The sequence below is a fragment of the Polistes fuscatus genome, unplaced genomic scaffold (assembly GCF_010416935.1).
Source record: "Polistes fuscatus isolate 324 unplaced genomic scaffold, CU_Pfus_HIC Scaffold13, whole genome shotgun sequence".
Lineage (NCBI taxonomy): Eukaryota > Metazoa > Arthropoda > Insecta > Hymenoptera > Vespidae > Polistes > Polistes fuscatus.
In genome coordinates this window covers 289,838-304,682 of record NW_025113031.1, presented here as the reverse complement: position 1 = coordinate 304,682, position 14,845 = coordinate 289,838, and the positions used below count along the sequence as shown (strand labels likewise).

The 14,845-nt window shown below is 30.7% G+C and overlaps 4 protein-coding genes across 17 annotated transcripts in view; 3 read left to right on the top strand and 1 right to left on the bottom strand.

Annotated features, from left to right (window-relative positions):
• LOC122513717 (collagen alpha chain CG42342) overlaps nucleotides 1–1,948 on the top strand; it is a 125,107-nt gene extending 123,159 nt beyond the window's left edge. For 11 of the 12 annotated variants that reach the window (XM_043630166.1, XM_043630169.1, XM_043630162.1 and 8 more), the window contains one exon: nucleotides 226–266. Coding sequence is in view for 1 of the 12 variants with exons in the window: in XM_043630168.1 (XP_043486103.1) it covers nucleotides 226–291 (66 nt within the window). In the remaining 11 variants the exon portion in view is untranslated. Of the gene's footprint in view, nucleotides 1–225 lie in introns of all 12 variants that reach the window. The other variant, XM_043630168.1, reaches the window with a different exon arrangement.
• LOC122513721 (putative peptidyl-tRNA hydrolase PTRHD1) lies at nucleotides 965–3,274 on the bottom strand. 3 transcript variants are annotated; one of them, XM_043630180.1, is made up of 5 exons: nucleotides 2,955–3,274; nucleotides 2,504–2,690; nucleotides 2,234–2,338; nucleotides 1,881–1,936; nucleotides 965–1,186 (listed from the first exon to the last, which is right to left on the bottom strand). In XM_043630180.1, exons 2-5 carry the CDS (start codon nucleotides 2,687–2,689, stop codon nucleotides 1,177–1,179), a joined length of 357 nt encoding a protein of 118 aa, XP_043486115.1. In that variant the 5' UTR covers nucleotide 2,690; nucleotides 2,955–3,274; the 3' UTR covers nucleotides 965–1,176. The 3 variants fall into 3 exon arrangements, with proteins under 3 accessions (XP_043486115.1, XP_043486114.1, XP_043486112.1); XM_043630179.1 differs by lacking the exons at nucleotides 965–1,186; nucleotides 1,881–1,936 and having other exon boundaries at nucleotides 2,115–2,338; nucleotides 3,134–3,268; XM_043630177.1 differs by lacking the exons at nucleotides 965–1,186; nucleotides 1,881–1,936 and having other exon boundaries at nucleotides 2,115–2,338; nucleotides 2,955–3,267.
• A 362-nt stretch (nucleotides 3,275–3,636) lies between these two features.
• Nucleotides 3,637–7,015, top strand: LOC122513720 (peroxiredoxin 1-like). The gene is made up of 4 exons (XM_043630176.1): nucleotides 3,637–3,740; nucleotides 4,958–5,101; nucleotides 5,467–5,775; nucleotides 6,502–7,015. Exons 2-4 carry the CDS (start codon nucleotides 4,974–4,976, stop codon nucleotides 6,644–6,646), a joined length of 582 nt encoding a protein of 193 aa, XP_043486111.1. The 5' UTR covers nucleotides 3,637–3,740; nucleotides 4,958–4,973; the 3' UTR covers nucleotides 6,647–7,015.
• Nucleotides 7,016–7,110: 95 nt separating this feature from the next.
• On the top strand, nucleotides 7,111–9,719 carry LOC122513719 (inner membrane metabolite transport protein YgcS-like). The gene is made up of 9 exons (XM_043630175.1): nucleotides 7,111–7,747; nucleotides 7,817–7,979; nucleotides 8,042–8,163; nucleotides 8,232–8,470; nucleotides 8,566–8,744; nucleotides 8,844–9,094; nucleotides 9,168–9,327; nucleotides 9,390–9,505; nucleotides 9,584–9,719. The coding sequence occupies exons 1-9, from the start codon at nucleotides 7,687–7,689 to the stop codon at nucleotides 9,667–9,669; spliced, it is 1,377 nt and encodes a 458-aa protein (XP_043486110.1). The 5' UTR covers nucleotides 7,111–7,686; the 3' UTR covers nucleotides 9,670–9,719.
• Nucleotides 9,720–14,845: the final 5,126 nt, after the last annotated feature.

Sequence of the window (14,845 nt, the reverse complement as noted above, 5' to 3'; positions counted from 1 at the left end):
TGCCGCTTTTATAATTGTTTTATGTCGTCGAAATAAACAAAAAATTCCTTGATTTTATTTATACGAAATAGAGGATTTTCTTTTTGTTTTTTTTTTTTTTAAATATGGCAAGATCGTAATCGAGGCTTGCTTGATGATAATAATAAATCAGGCGAGATTAACGAATAATCGATGAGGGCAGTAATGTCGTGAAATATAATTGGAATTGTATTCGATTGTTTTTAGCCGAGAAGTAATATTCTGCGCCAATGGCTGGCGGAGGAGAAGAAAGAGGAGAAAGAAGGGCAGTGACACAAATGGTTTACCAAAAGTAGCGCATTTTCATCAAGGACTATCTTATTATATCCGCGTCGCTAAAACGTACACACCGAGGAAAAGCAACCTATGGACTCACACGCCGTATTACGAATTCGACGCGATTTCAATTTAGCGATATTTTTTCCGGCAAACTGCACTAACTACTAATCATCTTGCCAGAGAAGAGGAGTGTTTGTAAATAAGTGTACTTACAAGTGTCTAGCGTCCGCAGTGCGTGTACATAAATAATTAGTTTACTGCTACTATTAGGATCCACGGTGATGATGATGATGATGAAGAAGATGGTTAACACGATCTCTCTTTTTTTTTACCTTTCTCTAATAATTTTCATCTAATTTTCATTTGTCAGGCCACTTTTTTAGAGGCTACAATGCAACAACGAGAATATAAATAACAGCAAGAAAAACAACAACAATAACAACAATATTATTCCAAAATTTCTTACAACGAAGAAAGAGTATTGAAAGAGCGATCGTGATCCTGGTGTTAGGCTTCTGTCTCCTGCTAAAGTGTATCATATTATTAATCGATCGAATACGGTGATGCGGTGCAGAGTGCAAGAGAAAGAGAGAGAGAGACTCTTGTTTATTTAGAGATTTATGTTTTTTTGTTCCTTCTCGATGGACAAATAAACAATAAATAGAGATAGCCAGGATTGAAATAAATATTCTTGCTACGATACATACATATATCGTCGTATTTCGAAAGGGCTTCGCTATCCTACGTGTAATTTCTGTATGTGTGTATACGTTCTTGATATGCGAGAGACTTCCTTCTTGTTACCTGCCATTGTGTCCAGGAAAATACGTTCAAGGATATGCAATAGAATTTTGATACTGCAATCACATATCCGATCGGCTACGCGGTACTTCCAAAACAAAAAAAGAAAGTTCATTTTATTTGTAACAACGAGTACGTTGAAAATCCTGTAACATTGTCCTGCGTATCATTATTGACGTGTTTAATTATCGATTTATCAAATAAATTATATATCATCTGCGGATACGGATTAATTTGAAATTATACTGAAAGATTCTTCCGACTCTTCGCTGATACTACGAGAAAAGAGAAAAACGAAAGAAAAAAAAGAAGAAAAAAAAAGAGATTATGTCAGATTTTTATACGGATTTTATTATCATAGTCGCGCAAATCGAGAGTCGCCGTGCGGCCTCCGCTTTATATCGTCGACCAGAGTTAATAGTCGCGCTAGTTTTAAAAACGAACGAGTTTATCTGTACACATTGTCAATATTAGCGATTAATTATTAAAAAAAAAAAAGAAAAAAAAGAAGAGAGAAAAGAAAAGAAAAGAAAAGAAAAAAGGAATAAATTAAATTAAATTAAGTGTATATGTAATCTCGGAATACATATTCTGCCGATCGTTAACTAGATTTGTGCAGATTTATAAAAAAAAAAACAAAAAAAAAATAAAAAAGAATAAACCGTGCTCTTGCGTGGTAGTAGTCCGAATTATAATTCCGTTCGATGTCAATAGACAAAACAGACTGCTTCTACGACAAAGATAAACAATAAATGCGGATATTAATTGGACTACGATTTTACCCGTCCGCTTTGAAACGTCTTGATCTTCCTTTGATTCGCATGAGCAAGCGAACAACCTAATATAAAAAGAAAATATATATATATATATATAAATATAAATATATGAACATATAATACCCGTACTCAAAAGATGAAGATTCAAGAATTAATCTCTTTCTTCATTATTTGAAGTATAAGAATCTTTTGTTAATTATCGCTTATAAGTCTATACGACAGTGTATTATATAAACTTAGTTTTGTACCGATTAAATATTTATTATTAATGGTTACAATGATTGTCATTATCAAAGCTTAAGCAATTTGTACTTTTTGAAATACGATTGCACTTCATTCTTAGGATAAGGTTTTGTTACCAGACAAGTTGGAATGTTTTCCGGCTGTTCTATCCACAGCTTGTGATGGATGTCGTCCTCCTTCAGTTTGGAACACAAAGTATGTAAACCGGCCTCGTCAGATGCCTAAGATGAAAATTAGGATTAAACTTTTGTCAAAGCTTACTGTATTTCTTTCATCATTTTATATATGTACAGAATTATATTATATAGTAAACGAGCACAATAATAATAATATACGTATTAACTCGAGATATAAATTACAACACGTATAGAAATATATAAACTTACTTCAAGAACAACTTTATGCATTGAATCCAAATCTGCGAGGTAAGCTTGCGTATTGCTATCGTTGTAAAATAGATGAGTAACAGCTGTGCATGCGTGACACGCTTGAGCTATTATAGCACCCATCGGCCATCCCATCGCTTTGGAAAGGTCTCCCCTTACTACGACGTACTGAACTAGTCCTGACATTCTAAATACAAAAATGAAGATTAATATTAGACAAATTTCATTTTATTCATCCTACACGATAATCATCATTCGCATAAGTAGAGTAAAATTGAGGTTACATTGACCATATAAATAATTGTTGTCAAAGAAATAATAGTTGTAATAATTGCATGATACATGATATTCCATGTAATTATAACCTAAATTGTTCATTATCTATCAAAGTGTTACAAAAAAAAATACCTTGCGGTATTATATATATATATATAAAAATATTATTTTATACCTGTTAATGATAAAATATTTCTATCTGGCCACACATTAACTCCAATATTACAAAACGATATGAGAAATAATGATTCGCTCTGTGGATTGCTTTTCACCATTTCATTGTAATGATCTCAATATATATAATCAAAACTTAATTGCACATATCTAATCAATAATTTCTAAACCAATCCTTACTTTTAATTAAACGTAATCGATTGACATATTCTTCAAACTTTATTCTAGCTTTGACACATTTCAATTACTAACAAAACCGATGTAAACACATTCATGATGGCGACTAACTGCTTCGTGTATGGCGTAACTAGAACTGATCGATTAAAAAAGTAGTTTAAACTTTATTCGCAAGGTGGTGCTCAAGAAAATCGGACTAACCAATCCGAGTAACAGTAATTGCGATATATGTAGAATAATAGTGATTGGTTAGTTCATAATTTTAAATTTATCCGAAAGATGGCATATTTAATTTTTAAAAAACTAGACTAGCCATTTAAAGTTTGACATTTAAATAACAATAAATATATCGTACGTGTTACCGAAACGAGTCAATTTATAATTTTAAATTTATCAGACAGATAGTTTGGTTAAATTTAGAAAAATAGAATTGGACGAATTGATATCACAGATAGCTCTGTTATCGCTTATGACAACTCACCCAGTGGGTTACCCTTCATAAGGCGTTATTTGCTGAATAAGTTTCGTATGAAACCGGTCACCGGTGTGAATCTACGCTTTCTCTGTTCAGCGTTTGTCGAGTTACGTTCTCTCGTCCTTAGAAATCAAGGTAATTAAATTCAATATAATAATATTATCTATCATCGAATTGTTATAATATTTTTCCTAATTTCGCGTTACAGATATTTACACAGATTTAAGAAACAATAGAATTTATTATTTCAAATGTTTAACTATTATATTTTCAACGTTCTTTGTTCGAGGTCATGACGTGTACGAAACCGTTAGATATATTATATTTTAAAGCGTGGAAAGAAAATGCATTAAATCGTTCTACTTTCAATTTGTTTAATAAATAAACAATTCTTACGATCATATTAATTATTATTTGAATAACGTGTTTATATTAAACGATTTACAACCGTTACATTATAAAATACATTATAAATTTATTAAACATTGGCACGAGAAAGTGGAAGGTCAATAACCTAATGTACTGTTTTTTTCTTTTATATATATCATTTCTAAAAAAAGTTAAATAAGCGATAAATCGAACCAATCGTTTATTAACTATCCCGTTTATCGTTTGAACTCTTCTCTTTAATTGCAAATGATTAGACTTTGTTGCTTTTTTTTTGCTTTAAATTTGAACCTTTGGTTTTTATGCATACGCGCATACACATAAATTTAAATAAAAAATTATTTAATAACAAATTTAGAGATAGAGAACCATGTATTATTATTAATTAATTATTATAATTAAAAAAGGAAATTTTTTGATTATTTATTAGATTATTGCACACTGTCGACTCAATAAGATGTATATTATTTTACACTGTGCATACATCCAAGTTTAACTCAGCGATAATATCAAGTAATTATTTTGGAAAAAGAAAGCAGACGCTTGGTAACAATTATATCCAAATTCGTCTTGGTCATTGTAAAAAAAAGTCTAATTATTTTCTACCGACTCATTATCATGACTCAGAGTATTCTCATTATTGCAGCATACTTAACAATTATATTGAAATAGCAGTTGTTACGTACAAGTATGGCTAATTATATTAACTCTGATCGTGTAATTAAATATTTGTTTAGGTAAATTATAAATTTGAATAAAAAAAAAACGCGGAAAAGTATCAAGCGAATGGATTGTTTTAAGATTAGAATTATAGATAAGAATTAAAAAAAAAAAAATAAAAAAAAAGTAAAGGAAATAACCTCATGCGCGGTCACCTTAACGATAAGTTTAAAAACCATTGGTGCACATTTCGCGAAAACCCACTAATTATGTATTTTATCTATCTTTTTCTATTTTCCTTATAGAATTACATCAGCCATAATGCCGGCTCTTCAGAAACCAGCACCCCAATTTAGCACAACGGCTGTTGTGAATGGCCAATTCAAAAACGTCTCCCTTTCCGATTACAAGGGCCAATACGTCGTACTGTTCTTCTATCCGTTGGACTTGTACGTAATTATAATAATCGCAGTTAGTTTGAATTCGTTTCGAATAGTCTAGAGAACTTGGAAATTATATAACGAAACCTCAGAGGTCTGATTAATCATCTAAGAATGAATGAATGTATCTTTTTTATAAAGATAAGCGCATTGCATTCCCGATTATCGTCAGATATTCGATTTTTAATTTACACTAGAAATATCGAAAGCTTCTTATAGTTTTATTTGAAACTTTTGTTTTCGATAATATCGTTAATGTTTTTCGTAAAAAAATAAATCTTCTAATTTATATTTATTTAATTAGAAAAATCAAAATAATCAAGGACACACACGTTAAAGGATAAATATTAATAATGAATTTTGTTCGATTATAGTACTTTCGTATGCCCAACCGAGATCATTGCATTCTCGGATCGTGCTGAAGAATTTAAGGCCATTAATTGTCAAGTAATAGGAGCATCAACCGATTCTCATTATACTCATTTGGCATGGATCAACACCCCACGCAAAGATGGTGGTATCGGTGAAATGAACATTCCACTAATTGCCGATAAAAGTTGCAAAATTGCACGCGATTATAGCGTACTCGACGAAGAAACCGGAGTACCTTTCCGTGGTCTTTTCATTATCGACGATAAACAAAATTTACGTCAAATTACCATCAACGATCTACCGGTTGGAAGGTAAAATTCATTTCTAATCCTCGATTACTATTGTATACTTCGACGTTGTAATCAAAAACACGATTCGTGTTCGTCATTCTTTTTGTTTTTCAATCTCTTAGCTGCGAACGATGTTATCAAATTTATGAACAAATTGTTATATATTTGTTTTATGCAATAAGAGAATAGCAGCAATTAACATTTGTTACCTTCAAAATTATCTTTTACTTTTTGCTAATCGTCGAAGATATACGTATGTTAACCATAACTTGTTGCACTTCTTGCATCGCGTTATTGCAACTAAAGTGTTACGCAATTGAACGATTTCTTTTTAACAGATTTTTTTTTACTAGGATCGTTAGAAACACGTAGATTAAAATTCTTGAAAGTTTTTAAATTTGCGTTGAATGTTATTACGAAACTTGGACAATTGTTTTTCTTTTTTTTTTATCTTATTGTAAGATAAAGAAACGATCATTCGAGGTTTTTCTTATCTTCAAGTAGGATTTATAGGTTTTATTTTTATCGTGATTTATATTAAATTCTTTGATTTATGAAAATTGACGTCAACTATAAATCGATAATTCTAATTTGTTCTTTATTGATAATTCGTACCATAGCTAAGAGATTGAACTACTAGTTTTTAAATATTTATATATACATTCCTTTGTAAACTCGTTCTACTCGTTGAATTGAATTAATATGCATAATGCATATTATATATTATACGAATATGTAAATTTTTAGATCGGTTGATGAAACCCTGCGTCTCGTACAAGCATTCCAGTATACGGATAAATATGGAGAAGTATGCCCAGCTGGTTGGAAACCAGGCAAGAAGACCATGAAACCCGACGTAGTCGCTTCTAAAGAATATTTTAAGGACTCGTAGATGGCATTTTTCTTTTTAAACGTACAAACGAATCTTCTATATGGATCCTATATTTTCAGTAGATATTTTCAGATCCATACGCGATATATAATAAGATATTGTACAAAACAATTGTCACAAATATTATTTTCTCCTGATATGTCGTTTCATTTTGATTTTGACGAATAAATCAATTACGCAAAGGAATATCAGCGATATTTATATGAAAAATAACAAAATAATAAAACAGTTAAGTACAAGTTATATAAAATGAAATAAATTGTTCAAATCGTACGTATAAAATTTGTATCTAATAAGCATTTTCGTTTGTAATAATCAGAATGAAATAATATCTGTAAGTATAAAAACAAATGTATGAACATCTAAAAATATCTGCTCATTTAAATTACGTTTACGTATTTGAATATACGTATTTATTTTATTTTTTAATTCAAAATTAAAATGTCATTTTTTTCAATAAAATATATGCTATTTTAGTTGTCTTTTTAATAAATGTCTATTCTCTTGGGTGTCTTCTTTTTTCTTTTTTTTTAAACATACAACTAGTATATAAAAGCAAACAACGACACCTTTAGTAATACAATATTTCGCATGATTACAAATAGACAGTTGTCCTGTCATCGCGTTACCGTGTTATTAATCTATTCTTCGTGGATACAATTTCGTAAATTTGATATCGAATGAAATGAAGAATTATTGATTTAAAATAAATATTTGAATGATCTACGAATTAATATACACACCGCGATTATTTTCGTAGAAATTTCTTTGAACGAGACTCGTGAAAAATTATGAGCAACGGGTGTGAAATTGCATTGAACAGAACGGGTAGCCTCTTTGTCTAAACAAATTTGATTGATTATAATTTATGTTAATATAATGTTAATTTATCTTTGAGTATGTATTAAATAAAAAGTTAATTAATATTTATATATATAGGTTGGGGAGTATGCCATTATTTTATAGTCGGATTTTGCGGTGTTTGTACATTCGTGGAAGCCATTGCTTCCCTCATTGTCTTCGTTGTCTCACGATTAGCAATGTGCGATTTAAAATTAGAGAAGAATGACATCATAGTATTTAACGCTACGCAATCTTTCGGTATGTGAATACACATCATCGTATAATTTTAAATTTCTCAAGAACGTAGTAATTATTTTTCTATTTTAGGAATGGCGATTGGTTCCTTCTTGTTTGGAAGTCTTGCCGATATTTGCGGACGCAAAGGAATCATTACGTTTACCATGGTTCTCATATTTTCTGCATCTATTGCATTATCTTTCGCCCAAACGTCATTTTTGATGAATTTATTTATATTGTTCTTAGGCCTAGGGTAGGTAAATATACTTTATGAAATAGGTAGAAATTTAAATAGAATATTTTGGTGCGTTTCAGATTAGCCGGGAATTATACGGTACTGAGGGTATATCTCATCGAATGTTTGCCGATGAAAAAAAGAGAAATTTGTCTAGCTGTTGTAGATATTGCTTGGATCCTCGGTTATCTGTCCGCTTTAGGTTTATCGTATAATTAATATTTCCAGTTTGAAATTGGCAAACAAAAAACCATATGTTTTATATTATAGGCTTATCTTGGTCTTTAGTTCCTTCAATTATACGAATGCTGTACAAAAAATTTCGTCCAAATTCATGGCGAGTTCTTGCTGGAATTGGTGGTGCACCTAGTTTGATCATAGGTTGCGCTGTTAGTTTACTTCCAGAAACACCTAGGTTCTTGTTGTATCAACAACGTCAGGAAGAAGCTATACAAGTTCTTCGGCAGATCTATGCTATTAATAATTCCAAGCATATTGAAACTTATCCGGTATTTTTTATCAATTGTTAATTAATAAATTAAAAAAGAAAAGAAACAATTGTTGATCATCAAAAACATTTGATATATATTAACAAATATTGCAGAGCATTGATTTGAATACTTGCATCGAACCTGACGAAGGAATCCAAGATACGAACAGTTTTTTCAAAATGATTTATAGATACTGCGTTCAGATGAAAGAACGAATACAAAAATTGTTCCAATTGCCATTTAGACGTATCACGATTTATAGTTTATTTTTATGCTTCTTACAATTTCCTGGGTAATCTAAAAATATCAATTTCCTTTCCCTGTGTAATATCTATTTTACTATTTCGTAGATTTAACATCCTTTAAATCAATGTTTTTCATCCATTTGAAGATTTATTTGGCTTGCTCTTTGGGATGCACATTTGTTACAAGAATTTGGAAAAACAATTATTGAGAAAAAACGTGGAAATGATTATACGTGCAATAATAATTTTTTAGAAATAGCAGAGAGCCTTTTATTGAATTGTCAACAAATTAATCAACAACGTTTCATATTTTTATCGTGTATTTCTTTTAGTTATTTATTGGGAGAAGTTTTGTTCATAATAGGAATACAAATTGTTAAGAAAAAGTGGATATTGAGTTAGTTTATATATTTTATTATGCAACATTGTGCGCTATTAATTGATTCAAATATTTTATTACACATTTGCAGTATTTTCATCAATTATAGGAGGCTTAGCAGTACTCTCTGTGATTTTTGTAGTCCAGTATGCTATGCAAATTATTTTGTCCGTAATATTTCTCGCATCGTACGCGATCAATCATACAATTGTCAATGTTTTAATAGCAGAAAATTATCCAACCGGTTTAAGGTATATAATTTTATATATATATTAATTATCAAATTATGATTATATTTAATAAATGTATTTAGGGGAACTGTTATGGGATTTACAAGAATACTACCTCATTTGACAGGGGCAATGATCAAATTTATATCAAATCTTTCCTGTCTTTCTAGTATAATAGTAGCATCTATTATTTTCATAAGTTCGTATTTATATAATTTTATTTTTATAATTAAATTTGTTTTTTATTTTAAAATTTAAAAAAAATAAACAATTATAGGTGGTGCTTTCGTTGTTATACCAATGCCCGATTTAACAAGAGCACCGATACAGGAACGATCTGTTCATTTGGATGATGATACATAAATTTATTAAAGAGGGTGATATTCTTTTTTTATAAGAAGATATTGATTATGAGTCATATATTTTAATATGAAAATATAGAAAAGAAATCCAATTGTTATTTTCCGTGTTATCAATTTTATTTTTATCGGCAGTTGTATTTCTAATAATAATTATCAAACTGATAATGCGATCAATTTTATTCGTCGTCGATAATTTCTTACTATCTTTAGGATTTTCTTTTACTATTTGTTGGTAAAACAAAACTCTATACAGAAAAAGTTTGAAATTTGTGAAAGGTGCCACTACTTTTCTTTATATTGTTCTTTTGATTCAATACATGCACGCACGCGCGCGCACACACACACACCATAATAAGAGATACAAATATTACGAGTTTATTTATTTGATGAATTTTAAATAAAAATGTAAGTTGAATAAAAAAATAAAGGTTTATATATTTCAACGTATTTGAAACATTTCCGTTAAATCAAAATAAATCAATATTTATTATATTTATAAATCAATATTATAATAAATCAATATTTAATTATATTTATCGATATTTTTATTAAATCAATATTTATTTAATATTTAATTTAAATTAACAATAATTAAAATAATTTTGAATGTATTATTGAAAAAGTATCGATTATTATATAAATAGGTATTCATAAATCGGTTTTTTACCTATTCCAAAGGAAAACAAGTTTTCCCATAATTGTAAGTTAGTGTTAGAAACATTCTGTCGTAACGCATAAATTTTGCTCGTACTCTAACGGTGATCGAAATGTATAATTAGTATATGTATGATATTTCACTTGAAAGAGTTAAAACTCTTAACACGAAGTTGAAAAGTCCTCATTCCATACGATCTTTTTTATCAGGGGTCGGAGGAAGGGGGGGGAGAGAGAGACTTAGATATTCTTTAAAAGGTAAGAGTCAACTAGCTTTCGAAAAAGAAAAAAAAAGAGCAAACGCATAATCAACAAGGGATTCATCATGTTCGATTAGCATTCTTCTTTCTTTTAACCTGATTTCTTTTAAAATAAAAACAAAACACACATAAATGAAAAAGAGAGAGAGAGAGAGAGAAAAATTGTTATTCTATTTAAATTTTAGATTATTTTAGTCTCTTTCGCGTGGATAGGAAATAATAAAATGTTAAATAAAGCATATTCGGTTAATTTTATTTGAAATATGTTTTCGCGAATGACGCCGAGTTGGAGAGAGAGAGAGAGAGAGAGAAAGAAAACCCGGAAGAAACGGGTCATCTCATCTGCCGCTAGAAACTGATTTACGTCGAGAACAGGTAAGCAGCACAGGTAGATAGTGAGTATAGAAGAAGGATCAGTGGAGGTACGGCTGTCGGCTTGGTTGGTAGTGTTATAAACGGAAGAAGAGGCCTTCGTTGAAAGAGAGGAAGAATCACTATAGTACGTTCGACACGTTCTTTCGCGAATCCCATATAATCTTGGTTAACAAAACAAAAAAGAAACTAAATAAAATATAGAAAAGTAATCAACAAATTGGGGAAGAAGACAAACAAGGAAATGCCATTTGGATGGGGTCGGCGTTGGTTTATAAATCGGATGGAAATTATCCTTGGTACGTTAACAAAATCATGATATTTACAAATAACGCACACACGTATTTATATATATATATCTTTCTTCGAAAAAGAAAATAGGTGATATCTATTTGATCTTTATCAAATTGGACGTGCGAAAGGTACGAAACAAAAATTGTCCTAAAGAAAATATTGAAAGCAGGTTAGCAGGCTAGTAGTGGTTGGTATCTTAGCTCATTGATCCACAATCGAAGAGAGAATTGTTAGCGAGTGTGGGAGAGGAATAAAAATAGGAAAAAAGGTGTGTGAGAAAGAGAGAATAAAGAAAAGGTTTCTTTTTTATTCCGAGGAGCGATCGAGCATAAAGTTGGCGCTTGAATTTCAAATCGGCCGGGGTCCGCGTCCGTTCCGCGTGCGATAAACCAGAGAGAGAGAGAGAGAGAAAAAGAGAGAGAGAGAAGAGCATTAAAACGAACCCGTTCTCGTTTCGCGAATACTATACCCTCCTATACTATATACCAACGAACCCCACGTTAACTCTCCTTCCTAAACGAGAATGCAAATGCATACGGATTGCCGAATGATTTTTTGATAAAAGAGAGAAGAACTACTCCTCCTCCTCCTCCTCCTGCTCCTCCTGCCACTAATAGGCACAACACTTTCCCTACGGTTTAATTGCAAACGGTTTTAACAATGTGTTTCGAGTTAATCATTTTTTAACGATCCTTTCAAAGGATTCCTCCTTCTTTTTCTTCACCTTTTTATTTTCAATCGATCCAATAGATACGATTTTATTCGTCACTTTATCATACTTTTTTCTTTCTTTTTGTAATACTAGTAATATCTTGTTCTAATCAATGGTTTACAATGTTGGACAAAATATATCAGATTTTCATTCCACGAAACAATTATCGATTAACGAAATATTACGCTGTAAGAAAGTCTTTGAATAAAACGTTTAGGAATAGGAGACGCCCTTTGGAATAAGAGTTTGAAATAAAACAAGACTTTTCCTTAACTTTCCGGCTAGTGATTCCACTCGCTCAACTTCGTGGTTAGTAGTCACTGATAAAATTCAGTTTCTCTCATTGACTTTAAAGAGAGAAATCTCTGTTTAACAATTGGATTTTGTACAAAAGGATTCGAATGAAATTACACCAAACGATTCAACCTACGATTTCGCTTCTGTGTATGTGTGTGTTTTTTTCTCTTTTCTATTCTTTTCTATCCTTTTTTTTCTTTCTTTTTCTTTTCTTTTTATGGACAAATACTTCTTCCAAACGAAACGTTTGGGTAAACGATCTCACTTGTATCACTTTTATCTCTCTTTCATTTATTTTCCTATTCGCAGAGTTTTTCCGAGTCGGCGGCCTTGATACATAGAATAATTGTAAACGTTCCGTTAATGGATAATAAAAGAGTTAAGATCAACCTTTAAATCGTTCATATGCATACCTACGCATGTATTACAAAATAACATTTACAAGTTAGTTCTATACTCGGTTGTGTTTAAACTATGTGAGTGCAAATGGTAGAACTACAATTGCCAATGCAATGAAACTTAATTAACGGAAGTTATCGGTGTTTCTTTTATCGAATTAGAAAATTTTTCATTAAATTCTTCCAACTTTTTGTGTTGTTGTTGTCTTTTTCTTTTTAACGAACGATTATAATCACAAATCATTAATAATATTACAATAATTCTCTCCGATCTGGCACGCATACACGAGTATAGATTTTTGTTAGTTGCGTTCGGTAAGTAAAATGACGCAATGGGAAACAGTTTTCTAGAATCTCGAAAGTATAATCATAATTTATAGACCGGTCAATGATCGGTCAGTCGTAACAACTCGTTCAAAGTCGTTCTGTTTTCGATAATTATTCGTAATTTTGTTCGGTGAAAGACATTTCGGTTCGTTCGAAGGAACGAACGAACGAGTCCAAGAAATTTTAGAAAATAATTTTATAATATTATCGAACAAATTTACGTTGTAAATATCAGTTAGATTTAAATGAAAAGCAACGGCTACCAATTTCCACGACTAGTTCTCCAACTAGGTGTTTTAAATCTCATTGGTGGGGAATTCTTTACGAAAGGGCACATACACGTTGCTCGCTACAGTTTTTATTTTACTCTTTCTCATAGATTGTACTCGTTAAAGCGTGACCAACACGCCGGATAAACAAGGACACCTTACTTATTCATTTACTTTACTATACTTTACTTCTCTCGTTAAATTCTTATCAAAAAATATACTAAAAATGTCATTGAATTAAAAGAAACTTTGTTAATAGAAAAAAAAAAAGTATATTTAATATTTAAAAAGATTAGATTTGTGGAGATCTTTTATATTTCCCAGACGAGTTTCAGTTATCATTTGAATTTTTTCAATTAAAACTTGCTAACCAGTTTAGATCGATTAAATATTTCACAACTAATTTATACGTGAAAGTATAAAAATTTATTTTCTAATGCATAAGTACTATTCGATAATACCCTATTACTCGTGTCAATTACATCAAGCTTATACAAACGAGAATAAAAAAATAAAAAATCAACTCTCATTAGATTGATTCAAGGGAAAAGTTAGATTTTTTTCTTCGTATTTTAATGCAAAAGTCTAATAAGTTATTTCTTCAACGTTTCGTTATATTGTTCGTGTTTCACGATATGTTAATTTTTTAAATCGCACGATAAGTATTATATGATCCGATTAATGTTAGAAGAATTATGGGATCTTAAAACCGTGTTTTGCCAGGAGAAAATAGGAAGAAACTATTTATTCAATACGATAGTTATCGAGGTATATCAAATTTTGAGGAAATAGAAGAACGATATTATATTATAGCATGAATTCTATCGAATAAATTCAAGGTGAAATTCATAGGGCTTATAATCCCTATAGTAAAATCTCTTCCATTCTCTCTCTTTCTCTCTCTCTCTCTCTCTCACTTTATCTTTGAATATTGAACACGAGAGGTGCTCATCACCAAAGTATTCACTCGTTGGACCGTATCGATGCGTTCAATGCAGCCTCGTTCGAGCATGACAGGTTTCAACGCTTCTACGATCAGTTAGAATCCTTCCCACCAATCTTTTCGATACCTTTGTTTTCCGATTTGTTTCTTCTCCAAGCGAAATTTGATACTTACAAAACTAAAACACGTGTTTAAATCGGATATCTTTTGGTTTCCGTAGAACTCGTAAATCGATCCTATTATCCACTTAACTTAAGTTAACCACTTAACTTGTTACAATTTGATTTAGTTTGTCATACGATATCTTCGATTATTTCTTTCTAACTTGTTCTATTATTTATTTTTTAAACTTGTATGTGTGTATGTGTGTATATATGTTGTGTAGATAATTTTTTTGCAAATATATTTCATCGTAAATTCTTATTTTATTTTTATATTTTCGTATAATATTTTCTATTAGCTATTTTGTAAACGCGTCAGTTTGTCTGTGTGTGTTTAAACTAGCTCGTCTTCTGTCGCAGTTAATATACTTTACTCTCTCTCTCTCTCTCTCTCTATCTTTATTTCTTCTTTCATGCATAAAAGTTAGGAAAAAGTGCAAAAAGTAAAGAGCACTTTCCTTCGCATACTTTCGATGGATTTTAAAGTGCA

Bases quoted from the DNA above. Each gene is read 5' to 3' on its own strand.
- LOC122513721 (XM_043630179.1), bottom strand. From the start codon at position 2,689: ATGTCAGGACTAGTTCAGTACGTCGTAGTAAGGGGAGACCTTTCCAAA. The intron at 2,339-2,503 runs GTAAGTTTATAT...TTTTCATCTTAG, and splicing joins TGCATAAAGTTGTTCTTGAA to GCATCTGACGAGGCCGGTTT.
- LOC122513720 (XM_043630176.1), top strand. From the start codon at position 4,974: ATGCCGGCTCTTCAGAAACCAGCACCCCAATTTAGCACAACGGCTGTT. The intron at 5,102-5,466 runs GTACGTAATTAT...GTTCGATTATAG, and splicing joins TTCTTCTATCCGTTGGACTT to TACTTTCGTATGCCCAACCG. The intron at 5,776-6,501 runs GTAAAATTCATT...GTAAATTTTTAG, and splicing joins AACGATCTACCGGTTGGAAG to ATCGGTTGATGAAACCCTGC.
- LOC122513719 (XM_043630175.1), top strand. From the start codon at position 7,687: ATGTGCGATTTAAAATTAGAGAAGAATGACATCATAGTATTTAACGCT. The intron at 7,980-8,041 runs GTAGGTAAATAT...GGTGCGTTTCAG, and splicing joins ATATTGTTCTTAGGCCTAGG to ATTAGCCGGGAATTATACGG. The intron at 8,164-8,231 runs GTTTATCGTATA...TTTATATTATAG, and splicing joins CGGTTATCTGTCCGCTTTAG to GCTTATCTTGGTCTTTAGTT.